The 13571-nt window shown below is 33.9% G+C and overlaps 1 protein-coding gene across 1 annotated transcript; it reads right to left on the bottom strand.

Annotated features, from left to right (window-relative positions):
- Positions 1-466: 466 nt before the first annotated feature.
- Positions 467-1566, bottom strand: LOC110667308 (uncharacterized). Its single transcript, XM_021828115.2, has 2 exons — positions 716-1566; positions 467-611 (listed from the first exon to the last, which is right to left on the bottom strand). The coding sequence occupies exons 1-2, from the start codon at positions 1564-1566 to the stop codon at positions 467-469; spliced, it is 996 nt and encodes a 331-aa protein (XP_021683807.2).
- Between the last annotated feature and the right edge of the window lie 12005 nt (positions 1567-13571).

Raw genomic sequence — 13571 nt, 5'->3', positions numbered from 1 at the left:
CTGTCCTATGGACTAACTTTTTTACCCACACCCGTCCATGACGTGGGAACCCTTGCTCACTTAACACCACAATCGGGCGACGGCATGGCGCGTCGTTTTCAGTGAAAGCCCTACACACTAGCAAATTTATTACTACACCGGGCTCGATGTAGCGTCGTTAGTAGAGGACGCCCCAACGTTTATATCATTTGAATCTATATCATAGGGTGTGACGAAATTTTTATGCTGGTTGTCACCTACCGCAACCCTCCTCCTTTACCCGGGCTTGAGACCGGCTAAGCGCAAACTACTTAGGCGGAGTTAAGCTACTCAGAATACAATTTGAGAAAAATTTTATTAGTACTCAAAACTCTTATTACTGTACTGGAACTTATCCTATGTCTGATTTGTCATTCACCTAGACACCTTATAAGGATGTTTAGTTTTCCTCACATTAATATAGTTTTAAAGACACTATATCATTGATCTATATCATTGATCCTCCATCATTGCCATTTAGTTTACCTCCGTGAGTTGCCTTCATATTCAGTTTTTGTCCTTTGTATTTAATGCAAAGCATGAATGACCTTTTGACGTTTTTGATAGCATCATTTGCTTCATTCATTAATAAACTGGTTCATTGCAAAAGAAGGGTAAAGGTAACATGTCAACTGTAAGCTTTTGAACTTTTATATATATATATATATATATATATATATATTTGTTTTTATTGTACCTTTGTGGCAATAACACTTCTTTGTACGCTATGTTCTTCGTGTATGTTCCTTTTTTCCTCTTCATTTTGTTTGACTTCACCAAGACTTTTGTAATTGACATCAAGATTCCTCTGGATAACGCAACATATAATTGTCCATGTGAGAATATGAGCTCAGGCAAATACACTCCCACATTTGGTATTGTTTGTCCTTGGGCTTTATTGATTGTCATTGCAAAGCAAAGTCTGATTGGAAATTGTTTTCTTTTGAATTGAAATGGGTATCTCTCATTTTTTGCGGGTGAGAGTGGAATCCTTGGCAAGAAAACATGTTTTCCTGAATGTTGTCCAACAGTTATTTCTGCATGTATTACATTAGTAGAAAATCTCTTACAAACCATCCTTGTTCCATTGCACGATCCATTAGATGGATCTAAATTTCTCAAGAGTATTATCGGGCAATTCACTTTCAGTTCAAGTCGATGTGGTGGTAGTCCATTTGGCAATAGAATGTTTAGAAATTCCTCTTGATAGTAATTGTTTGTATCATCTACTGCTTCATCAAAACTGGCAAAAATCTTGCTTTCTTTGGGAAATATTTGTATCATCTTTTGATTGAGTTTGTCCACATACTCATTCGTTGTTGCTAAGATTGCTCGTTTTGTCATGTATTCTACTAAGCTCCAATTTTCCTTCAAAGACGGGAATATGGCATCAATCAATTCCTCCTCACAACTTTCTTCATCTCTATGTTTCACCACCATTTGCTCTGGTATCATTATTAAATCATCATCTGACGTTGGTTGCTCCTTGTTGCCAACTCTAAGGAGGAAGTCACCGAAATATTTATCTGCCCTTGCCCTCATATTCATAGTAAGTCTTAGTACTTCCATTTTTCTCCAAAGGTAGGATTTGACCAAACTTGCACTTATAGTCTCTTGTCTTGTCCCTCAGGGCACCACTGGGAGCACTTGTCGAAAGTCTCCTCCAAATACGATCACCTTTCCTCTGAACGGCTTTGAATTGTCCATGATATTCGTGAACAGTTTCTATGGCAAATCTTTTTGCCATTGGTGCTCCATCCCATATTATCACTCTTGCTTTTCTCAACAATTCTACTTTCACAATTTATTTTGATATTTCACAGAAACTTGTCTCTGTTAGGCTCGATGGTATACTTAATCGAGAATGTGTTGTACTTCCTCCAGGCATTATTGCTGCTGCTACTCCTGAAGTTGTTGCTAAAGCTATCATTCCCTTGGATCTTATGTTGGCAAGCAATGCGCGATAAAGGAATGTCTTTCTAGTTCCTCCAGGCCCATTAACGAAGAAAACTCCATTTTTATTTGAGTTTACCCTTTCCAATATAATTTTATACGCTTGTTGCTGTTCTTCATTCAACTTCATTGTTGCATCTAGGTCTTCTTGTGGGATTTCTACAGCCTACATCATATTTTGTAACTTGATTTAATGACTATTAAAAGTGATATATTTTATTCAATGAATAGATTATGTATTGAACTTACCAGTTCATTTGCTATTTCTCTTGATTTCGAAGGACCTTTTTTGCTATTTCTCTTGATTTTGAAGGACCTTTTTCTATTTCAATTGATTCAATTTTTGGCAAATCATAAATTTTTGTCTTTTCCCATGCTCTGCAAATGATAGACGATACCATTCAATGTGCATGAAATTTGATTTTCCACAGAGTCAAGTATTCTTCTAAAACCTTCTAACATTGCTTCTAAATAGTCATGCCATAATTTCCTAACATTTGCTAGTTCGCAATAGACTAATAAAATGGTGATAGTATTTTAAGTTCGCTTGGCTTTTTGAATACCATAGCTTCACTCATGCATTCTGATGCACTTAGCTTCACTCATGCATTCTGATGCACTTTGGTCTGATTCTCGCAAACCCCTATTCATAGCTCATTCTTTGAATGTGTCATATCTTACTCCATCTACAGTAAAAAATCATTAAATGACTTTGGTCCCCTTACGTGGCTCAGTAAAAACCTTAGGTAATATTTTTCTCTTTCTATCGGGTTTGCTGCATTTACACGGCCTATCACTTTTTTTTTTCATTTTTCTAAGATTTTTCCCATTTTATTCCACACGTAATGCTCTAGGAATTCCCTATATAGTAATCCTTTTGCATTGTCATCAACAGAGCATTTTTCGAAGAATTTTGTGAGCATAGTTCTTGAGATGTGATCCCATTGAAGAACATGTTCCAAATTTAACAATTTTCCAATATGTAACCATTTGTTTATTTGGAAGGTGCAATTGCAGATTTATAACAGGTGGATTTATTTCATTTAGTTCAAATTCAAATATTCTCCACATAGCCTCTTGAGCTGACAACCATCTTGCATCTTGAAATTGTTATATTTCATCTATGTGATTTTCACCGTCTTCATGACTGATATAAATTGACACTCTGTCATGTCCTTTATATATGTACTTGTAGAGATACTTAATTGCCTTCAAGCCCGAACATATTTCAATATTGATGTGACAATTATATCTTGTCAAGAGATATGGGTTAAAAGGAACCACTAATCTGTTGTCAAGTATTTTTCTCCTTGCTTTGACTTGAAATTTTAAAAAGTATAAATTGGTAATAATATAATTTTCATTTTTATATCAGAAGCTTATATTATTTGATAAAGTGAGTAGATCTATGAAATCTTTCATATTCTTACCCTTTTTTTTAATTTTATTTAAGAAATCAATTAATAGTTATTTATTAAATGATCTAATTTATATGAAATGAATATTTAGATTCTAATTTTAATTGTAATTCTTTTTTTATTTAGGGAATTAATAATTTTGTTATTATTGACTACCAAATGTTATTATCACACACACATACACACATTAATAAACATATATGATATTATAATTCAATAAGAATGATATTACCTGGCATCCATTATTTGGTCTTCTATATATGGGGTAGCCATCTTTCTCTTTAGTTGTTTTTGAAGAGTATTATCGCAGGTAATGAAATCTGCATTTTTCATTAATCATACATGGACACTTGAGATTCTCATCTCTACATGGACCATGAATCATGTGCTTTGCCACCATTTCATATAGGTATGGGTGTTCATTTTCATTCGATATTTTTGTGCTCACATATTGATCGAATTCATCTGGATTTAAGAGTTTGTGGCCTGGTTGTAGAATCACTAATATGTGTGCATGTGGCAATCCTCTTTTTTGAAGTTCAATTACATGGACATGAGCTGCAACTTTTCCAAATATTTCCTTTTTGTACAATTGATCCTTGAGATCTTGCAATTTTGCCCGAAAGACTGTTGTTGTTAAATCGGGTCTATTTTGAGTTTTTTGTCGTAGTTTCAACTCCTCTTTTATTTCTTCCCATTTCGGATTACATGTCATTGTAATGAAGAGGTCAGGCTTCCCAAACTGTTGTACTAATGCCATTGCATCTAGATACCTTCGACACATATCTATAGGACCTCCAATAAAAGAGGCAGGTAGCACATTTCCCTTCGCTACTCAATTCCCTCTTATCTCGCCTGCATGTACACTATCTACTATGCCTTAGTATAATTCACTTCTTATATGTGATTGTTGTGTTCTGTAATAATCTAACCTTGTTGTTTCTAGTTTGATGTACATGTCAACCACAAACTGCTGCAATAGGCGTCCTGCTAGTAATAGCAAAGACTCTTTTGTCTCTCATTTGAAGCTTGTAGGAGTAATATTCTCGGCATGATACGTTTCCAAAAGACCCTCGCTTTACAACTGAAATGGAAATGACATTGTCATAGTAATATGATAAACAATTAATAGAATTATAAAATATTAGAAGGACAATTTATTGTTTGTTTAGTAATTCCTTACCTAGGATTTCTTTGTTAAAAATATCTTGAACTGATGTTAAATTTAGTGTAATTGATCCATTATCTCCTGATGGAACATTGCAGAAATTTTGATCATTTGATAAGAAGCATTTTTTAATATTTTGGTGCCATCCATTTTCTCCTTTAGGATTAAGTATGGGATATTGCAATGGATCATAACAGCCAAAATAATCCTTCACTCTATATCTATTTCCAGAGTGCTCATGCACTATGATTTCTCTTTCCAATGGAACATTTGGATTATTTCCTTCTACCCAAATAGTAGCTACCTCATCATCTGTGAGTGAATTGTAAACTCACTAATCTGTCTGTACACTTTTTGTTATCCTAACTTCCAGATTTTCAAATGAATCAAAACCATTTAGTCTTTTGAAGAACTGAGCATATGGATTATCCTCAAGGATTTTCATCAGTTTGGTTATGATAGCTTCATTCTTTAATTGTTGTCATTCTATTTTAAAGTTCGTTGTCTTTGTCATAGAAGTACAATTGAAAGTATCATGGATTTCCATCATTTGGTATCAAAGTAGGTAGATCATGGTATATTTGTCCTTGAGCTCTAAATGTGTAGACTCCATGTTTACTTGATGCAAGATCTTCATCCAAATTAACTCCGAATGATGTGAATGAAAAAATGTTGTTATATAGTCAAATGTTGTTTTGAAATTCTTGTGCTTCATTTGAGTTAAAAGTGAAAAGATAAATTAGTTCTTCAGGGATCTGTATTGTTGCTAGCTTGATTTTCCTGTTTTGACAACACAATGTTGGTGGTTCGTATTTGAACTTCTTCGCTCCACAATGTTGGCATGGTTCTACCTTCTTTAATTTGTGCAACAGAGAGCATGCCGGTTTATATGATGATTATCCTTAAAAAAAAAACCATTCGACATAATTATTCAAATGCTTTATTCATTTATTTATTTAAGGCATTTAGATTTTCAAACCTTCGTCATGTTGGCATGGTTCAAGTTGTGCTCTGTGTAACCACTGGACTCTTTTTTTCCTTATATGTTGGTTGGCATTTCTCCCTTGACCTCTGATAAATTGCTTTTCAATTTTCTTTTCTTTTTTTTTTTTACTTATTTTTCAATATATGCTCTTTTACTTTCATTAGTCAGATTATTATAATTTCTCACCTTGCAAAAGTAAAAGAAAGTGAACATATAAATATGAATGTTGGTTACCTATATATTTTTATGAATGGACAATTTAGATTATTTAGTGTCATACCATTCTATTCTTGAATTTGTGTTTCTCGGGCAAAGTTGATGCAAAGATGTTAATAAGACCCGAGAAAGGTGTAGCCTATAAGCAAATAAGCAAATAGGATTAATTAATTAATCTACTGCATGTAATAATTGGTGGTTGTTCTGTATTTTGATTATTTTAATTTATGAATTCCTTTTTGTTATTAAAATGAAATTAGTATAGAACAGATATTTTCACATTTAAGTTTTGTACCTAATAAATAGTTTGGTACTAAATATTTTGGAATCTTTTTAATGGCAAAAAACGATACAATTACTGCAGGATTATATAAAATAATGGATTTTCTCTATAAGCAAATAGAAGTCAACTACAAGTCAGATAGCTAGTAGTTTATATGATACAACTCAGGGAATTTTTAAAAAGCATTTATAAAATTTAATTTAAAAAAGATTTATTTAGAGTGTGTTTGGTATCACTATAATTTCTATGTTTTTTGTTTTATGAAAACCTAAAACAATTTTAATTTTTTATCATTTATTTTTTTAAAATTATTTTTTTAAACCAATGTGCTTACATATATGAATTTTTTAAGAAATAATAAATATAAATTATTGATTAAAAAAATAAAATTTAAGTTAGAGTTGACTAAGTAAAGATTAAATAACTTCAAATAGGATAAGCTCTTTACTACTCTGGGAAAACTCTGTCTGTATCTTTTCATATTTCTATTTGTACATCTAGATTTAGATCTAGAAAAGCAGTAATTTATTAGTCTAATGAGAGTTTGGCACTCACTTTCCAATTGCTATTGCAAAACTTGGTTGTTTACTATACTATATGTTAGGTTGTTTTTCATTGACTATTTCATCTCTTTGTGGTGTTCTTAATGCTGGCTATTACATACCGTCAAAAGTGTTATAATTGATAAAAAGAAAAAAGGAAGACCACAAACTAAAACATCACCGAATGCACTAATTTAAGAGTAATACAATAAAAGTATGCAAAAAGAGATTAAAACCATATTCATGATTCAAATCAACTTACAGAGAAAGTAGAGTTACCTTGTAATGTAATAAATCTTTGATGTTGAACTTTGAGAAAGTTGAGTTGGCTTGTTGTGTTGATCGTTGATGATGCACTTTGAATCTTAATTTTTATGCTATATTTATTTAAGAATAATAATGAAAATAATGAAAACAACTTCTTTTTATAAACACATTAGTTAAATTCAAATCAAGCTAGTATTAGAATGGATAACTCAATTTGAATTGAAATAGGAGTTTATTTATTTAAATATTACACAATTCTAGAGAAAGTATTACTAAAACAATTGGTCACAATTATCTTAGACCCATATATACTTGAAGCCATTCACATATAATTTTAACATATATATATATATGCTAAAAAAAAGTTACAATCAACGTATCAATTGGCACTACCAATTTCAGTAGTATATGAATGAAATCATGGTAAAAAAAATTATGGGAAACAAATCAACTGCTCGTGGGAGAAAATCATGAGGAAAAAAATTATAAACTTTGATGTATAAGTTAAATATTATAAAGTTTGAAAATTATTAATCATGAGAAAAAAAAAATCAACTTGTAGAGAAAATATAGTTACCTTCTAATTGTCACGACCCAAATTATGAGCCGGACTAGCACTAGAACTTGGGTTAGCACAAGGCCCCCAAAGGTCGTAGTAAGCCTAATTGATATTAGCTCAATCATAAAGCCCATATCTAGAGCTCATTTTCAAGAAATCAATTGAACAGAGTCCTGCCATAAACTGGACTACCTAACAGGGAATTTTAGCTCACCCAACCTGTGATCCCAATTTATATAAATTTGGGGAGCTTTGCTCACCCTTATAGTCCTCAACATAACAATTATATCAAATGGGAGCTCAGCTCCCTCATCCAAGGTATATATTCATCCCATTCAACCACACATGCATAAATATAGGTTTACAATTTAAAAAATAAATAAACTATTATAGTCCCAAACCAATTAAAGTACTGTTAGCACATGCAGAGTTCTAGATTTTTAATCAATACTATGAAATACTAATATTTGTTGCTAGTGGACTTGTGAGGAAGGAAGCAGGTTAATCACAAAGAAAAAGAACCTCCTATAACTTGGAAAAAAAATAGGGTGAACAGGAGTGAGCATTCGACTCATAGAGCTAAGATATTGATTTTAAATACAATTTTTATAACTATCTAAGGCTAATACATCCCTAAGGGTGAAATGCAGCATATATCAACACATTCAACCAAGTTCAAACAATATTTGCATAAAGAATAATTTGGAGTACTCACACACCCGTGTGTCACATAAATCAAATATATATATATATATGGGAGCTGATTCCCTACACAGCTCTCTTAATTCCAACCTCTGCCAGCAAGATCAACTCAACCCAGACTTTCTCTTAATAATCCAAATGCGGAGGTCAGCGAGATCAACTCAAAGCCGTACTCACCCCGACTTATCACAAAAAGGACCAAACCCCAAGCAAGACTAGGTCAATCCAATCTGCTCGTCTTACCCATATTTGGTACCACACCTCATGTACGCCAACACATGCACACAGCTTTAAATTACCCTAAGGCAACACCCACATCAATTTCATCAAATAATAATGCAACACAAAGTGTGCCTATAATAGTTATATACATATAATTATAAGTAAATGCATGAGCATGCCTTATATGTATAATAATATTGAAATTATAAATAAAATCAATATCTACTCACAGATTATTCAAATGTCACTAAGGCGACTAAGAAGATGAGGAAGGTTGACTCGGATCACCTAAACAACCATATTAAAGAAATTATCAACATGAAGTCAAAACAAATAATTAAAGAGCCTAAGATACCCTAGGTTTATGCCAAAAATCCAACAGAATTTTTCCTGTACCTAGGACCTACCCAACCTGTAAAATAACTCAACTAACAGTTCTTAATCCAAAAGGCCTCAAGCCCACAATACAACAACTATACAATGCCCCTGCTAAGCTTAGCAAACTAGTTAATCCCCACATAAAATAATTATTTAAAAATTCAGGACGTTATATTCTTTTATCTTTATAGAAAATTCGTCCTCGAATTTTTATACAAAGCAGAACCAATACACTGAGCTATATACTAAACAAGTATGGGTACTTATTGCGCATATCCCACTTTAACTCTCAAGTGCATTCCTCTATAAATTGGCTCCTCCATAAGACTTTAACTATAGGGATCTACTTTGAACGAAGCTGTCTCATCTGATAGTCCCTATGACTACTGGCTACTGGCTACTCCTCGAAGGTTAAATCCTTATTTAACTCCACTGTATCTAGTTGCAGCACATGAGAAGGATCGGGAATATACTTCCTAAGCATGGAAATATGGAATACTAAGTGGACGTGAGAAAGATTTGATGGCAACTCCAATTGATAGGCAACTGCTCCCACTCTGTTTGTGATCTCGAAAGGTCCTATGTAACGGGTTGCCAACTTGCCTTTCTTTCTAAATCTCATAACCCCTTTCATAGGAGAGACCTTTAATAACACATAATCATCCACTGCAAATTCTATACCTTTTCTCTTTGAATCTGTTTAACTCTTCTACCTGCTGAAAGCTGTCTTTAAATATTCATTGATTAAAGGAACCATCTCTGAAGTGTACTGCCCCAGATCTAAATCATGTACTTTTGTCTCTTCAACTTCTATCTAACACAGAGGGGACCTACACTTCCTACCATATAATGCCTCATAGGGTGTCATTCAAATACTAGAATAATAGTCGTTATTATAAGCAAACTCCACTAATGGTAGCTGATCATATCATTAATCTCCAAAATTCGTGACACACATGCGAAGCATATCTTCCAATGTCTGAATTATCCTTTCAGATTGTCCATCTATCTGTAGGTGGAAAGGCATACTAAAATTTAGCTGTGTGCCAAGTGCTTCCTGAAGTTTCCTCTAAAACTAAGAAGTGAACTGGATCCCTCTGTCAGATATTATGGAAACAGGAATCCATACAATCTGACTATCTCACGGATGTATAACTTTGCATACTGAGCAACAGTATAGGTGGTTTAGATAGGCAAAAAGTGAGCCGACTTAGTCAAATGGTCCATAATCACCCATATGGAATCATAACCCTGGGTAGTATGAGGCAACCCAGTCATAAAGTCTATAGTGATTATTTCCCACTTCCACTCTGGAATGGGAATCTCCTGCAACTTCCCTGAGGGCTTATGATGGTTAAACTTTACCTTTTGATAAGTTAAGCACTTAGACACAAAATATGCTATGTTCCTCTTTATGCCATTCCCCCAGTATTTATCTTTTACATCATGGTACATCTTCTTGGAGCTTGGGTGGACACTGTAAGGTGTATAGTGTGCTTCCTACATAATTTCATTTTTGAGGTTGTCCACATCTGGCACACATACCCTAGAACCTTGCATAAGGGTACCATTTGTACCAAAACCAAACTCACAGTCTTCCCCTTGCTATACTCTTTCCACAATCCACATTAATTGTGGGTCTTTATGCTAGAAAACTCTAATTCTGTCTAACAAGTCTGGCCTTACTCTGAAATGTGCCAAAAATGCACCCGAATCAGTTATATCCAGGATCAAACTCTGATCTAATAATTCATACAACTCTCGAATCAATGTTCTCCTCTCTGTTGATATATGTGCCAGGCTACCGGAAGACTTCATGTTTAAAGCATCTGCCACCACATTTGCTTTACTTGGGTGGTACTGGATGGTGCAATCATAGTCCTTTAGAAGCTTCATCCATCTCCTTTGCCTTAAATTTAGATCCCTCTATTGAAAGACATACTTTAAGCTTTTATGATCGGTGTATATCTCACACATTTCACCATACAGATAGTGCCTCTAAATTTTTAGTGCAAAGACTATAGCTGCCATTTCTAGATCATGAGTGGGGTAGTTCTATTCATGCTTCTTTAATTGTATCGAAGCATAAGCCACCACTTTACCATGTTGTATCAAGACACACCCCAACCCAACTCTAGAAGCATTGTAGTACACTGTATATCCTTATTTACTCATAGATAAAGTCAACACAGGAGTTGTAATTAAATAATCTTTAAGCTTCTAGAAGTTTTGCTCATACTCATTCGACTAGAAAAATGAGACATTCTTTTGAGTCAACTGTGCCAGATGAGTTGCTATCCTGGAGAAGTTCTGTATAAAGTGCCTATAATAACTTGTTATCGATGACTATAATAGGCCTAAGCTAATTAGTTACTGCTTCAATTTCTTGGGATCCACCTGAATACCTTTACTAGATACCACATGTCCCAAGAATGAGATGCCCTCTAACCAGAACTCACACTTTGAAAATTTAGCATACAGTTGATGCTCCCTTAGAGTTTGTAACACCATCCTTAGGTGCCAAACATGTTCTTCCTCAGTTTGAGAATACACCAAAATATCATCTATGAACACAATGACAAAGCGATCCAAAAATGGCCTAAACACCCTGTTCATTAAGTCCATAAAGGTCGTTAGTGCATTAGTGAGTCCAAAAGGCATCACCACAAACTCATAATGACCATACTTTGTTCTGAATACTATTCACTTTTGATCCTCAATTGGTGATAATAACCCAACTATAGGTCTATTTTTGAAAAGTATATGGCCCCTTGTAGCTGATCAAACAAATCATTAATTTGAGGAAGTGGATATTTATCCTTAACTGTTACTTTATTCAGCTGTCTGTAATCAATACACGGCCTTAAGGATCCATCCTTCTTCCTCACAAATAGAATGAAGTACGTGGCCAAATGAATCCCTTGTCCAGTAGCTCTTGTAGTTGCTCTTTTAGTTTCTTTAGCTCTACTGGTGCCATCCTATAATGTGGCATAGAAATGGGATTTATACCAGACATAATATCTATGTAGAACTCTATCTCCCTATCCAATGGCAATCCCGAAATCTCCTTAGGAAACACATCTACAAATTATTTGACAACAGGTATATTCTCCACATTAGTACCTTTAACAAATGTGTCTCTCACTAGTGCCAAATACACTTGACATCCACGCCTCAATATCTTTCTAGCGCTAATGCCTGACACTAAGTTGTATGGAGCTACACTCCTGTTACCATGAAAGCTAAACTCTTCCACTGTAGGAATTTGGAAATACACCTTTTAATTATTTCTCAATCTTAACTCCGCGATTGGTTTTCATTAGCACATCCACCGTATAGTATCATACTATAGTACTAACCTACTACTCATTTTATGGAACACAGGCCATTCACCATGGATAATTCTTTCTGTATCTCTTTCTTAACATGACCATCAAAACATTATCATTCCCTACTATCCTTTATAGAGAATTTCTCTTCATGGTTAGATAGGTATCCTTGAACCTATAATTTCTACCTGTACTATCATGGTAGTGAGAAATGGGTATTGTACCATAATCCTAGATAAGATACTTTACGCATTCATTCTTTTTAATATCTCTTGATCCTCCTCTTCAATTTTCATCATCTCTTTGTAATTATTGTGCTCTACCTACAGGATTTCACTGCACCAACTCCTTATTGTACCACTGCTCTACCTGGCATATAATCTCATTCTTTTCTCTCATCAGGCATATTTGAATCCATTAGGTTGAGTTTTATTCAACTTACTATCTACTGACTTTACTTCTTTATCTGATAAGATAGTTCAAGTTACCATTGCACACCTTTTAGTTACCACCTACTTTGGTTGCCTACCTCACCTAACTTTCCTCATACTATTAACAATTGAAAGGTCCTTGTCCCATTGCCCCTTATTTTACTTTGGGGATAGAAAAGAGACAAAATCTAATCTAAATCCTACTCCAGGTTTAGGCTCCTAAAACTGCATTAATTATGACCTACTCTAAGTTCTACACTTCTAAGTTCCATGCCTTGATAAACATCTACCTATTATTGCCCTTTTCTAAGCTTTATATCCTTACTTTTCTATTTACCTCATTTTCCTACCCTAAAATCGCATTCGCCTCTTTTGTATCTTGACTCTACTATTCCTAATCTTATCCTAATTTGGGTCTTTCAATTTGTTCTTTAGCCAACTCCTTTATCTTACCTAAAGCCTAGCTTTGACTATTTTATTCTTTACCTTTATTCTCTTTCTTAACCTAACTATCATTTCAGAAACTTATATCCCTTCACTGTTTCTATCAAGTAATCAATACCAGGACAGACAGATCCAAGACAGACAGATTTAGTCACTTATATCCCATACAATCTGACAAGTCACTTATATCCCTTCACTGTAATCAATACCATGACAGACAGATTTAGTCAGAAAAGAGTTTCTGATAAGAAAATCTAATTAATCAAGAACTGGAATTAAAAGAGAACATAATATTCATGGCAAATGGGGTTTGACATAAACTATGACTTCAGCTCGAATTGGGATTTTGTAACAGAGAGATTCTAGTGCATGGTAACATATGATTAAAGGTTCATTTAAGGTATTCCTTGTTACTTATTAGGTGGCCATGGCACGCTATGCTAGGTGTCAACCATGGTCTATGAGATGCCTAAAATGATTTAGAGAAATCATTTATTGTAAGAAAGAGTTCTGATAATATTAAGAGTTAATATCATATCTTATTGCCAATTAGTGATGGGCCTAGTGAGTCACACACATACATAAGATAATCACCAAGTAAAATATGATTTAATTGATTAATTAAAGAGTTTAATTGATTAATTAAATAGGTTTGA

The sequence above is a fragment of the Hevea brasiliensis genome, unplaced genomic scaffold (assembly GCF_030052815.1).
Source record: "Hevea brasiliensis isolate MT/VB/25A 57/8 unplaced genomic scaffold, ASM3005281v1 Scaf106, whole genome shotgun sequence".
Lineage (NCBI taxonomy): Eukaryota > Viridiplantae > Streptophyta > Magnoliopsida > Malpighiales > Euphorbiaceae > Hevea > Hevea brasiliensis.
This window is presented reverse-complemented; position numbering and strand designations above follow the sequence as displayed.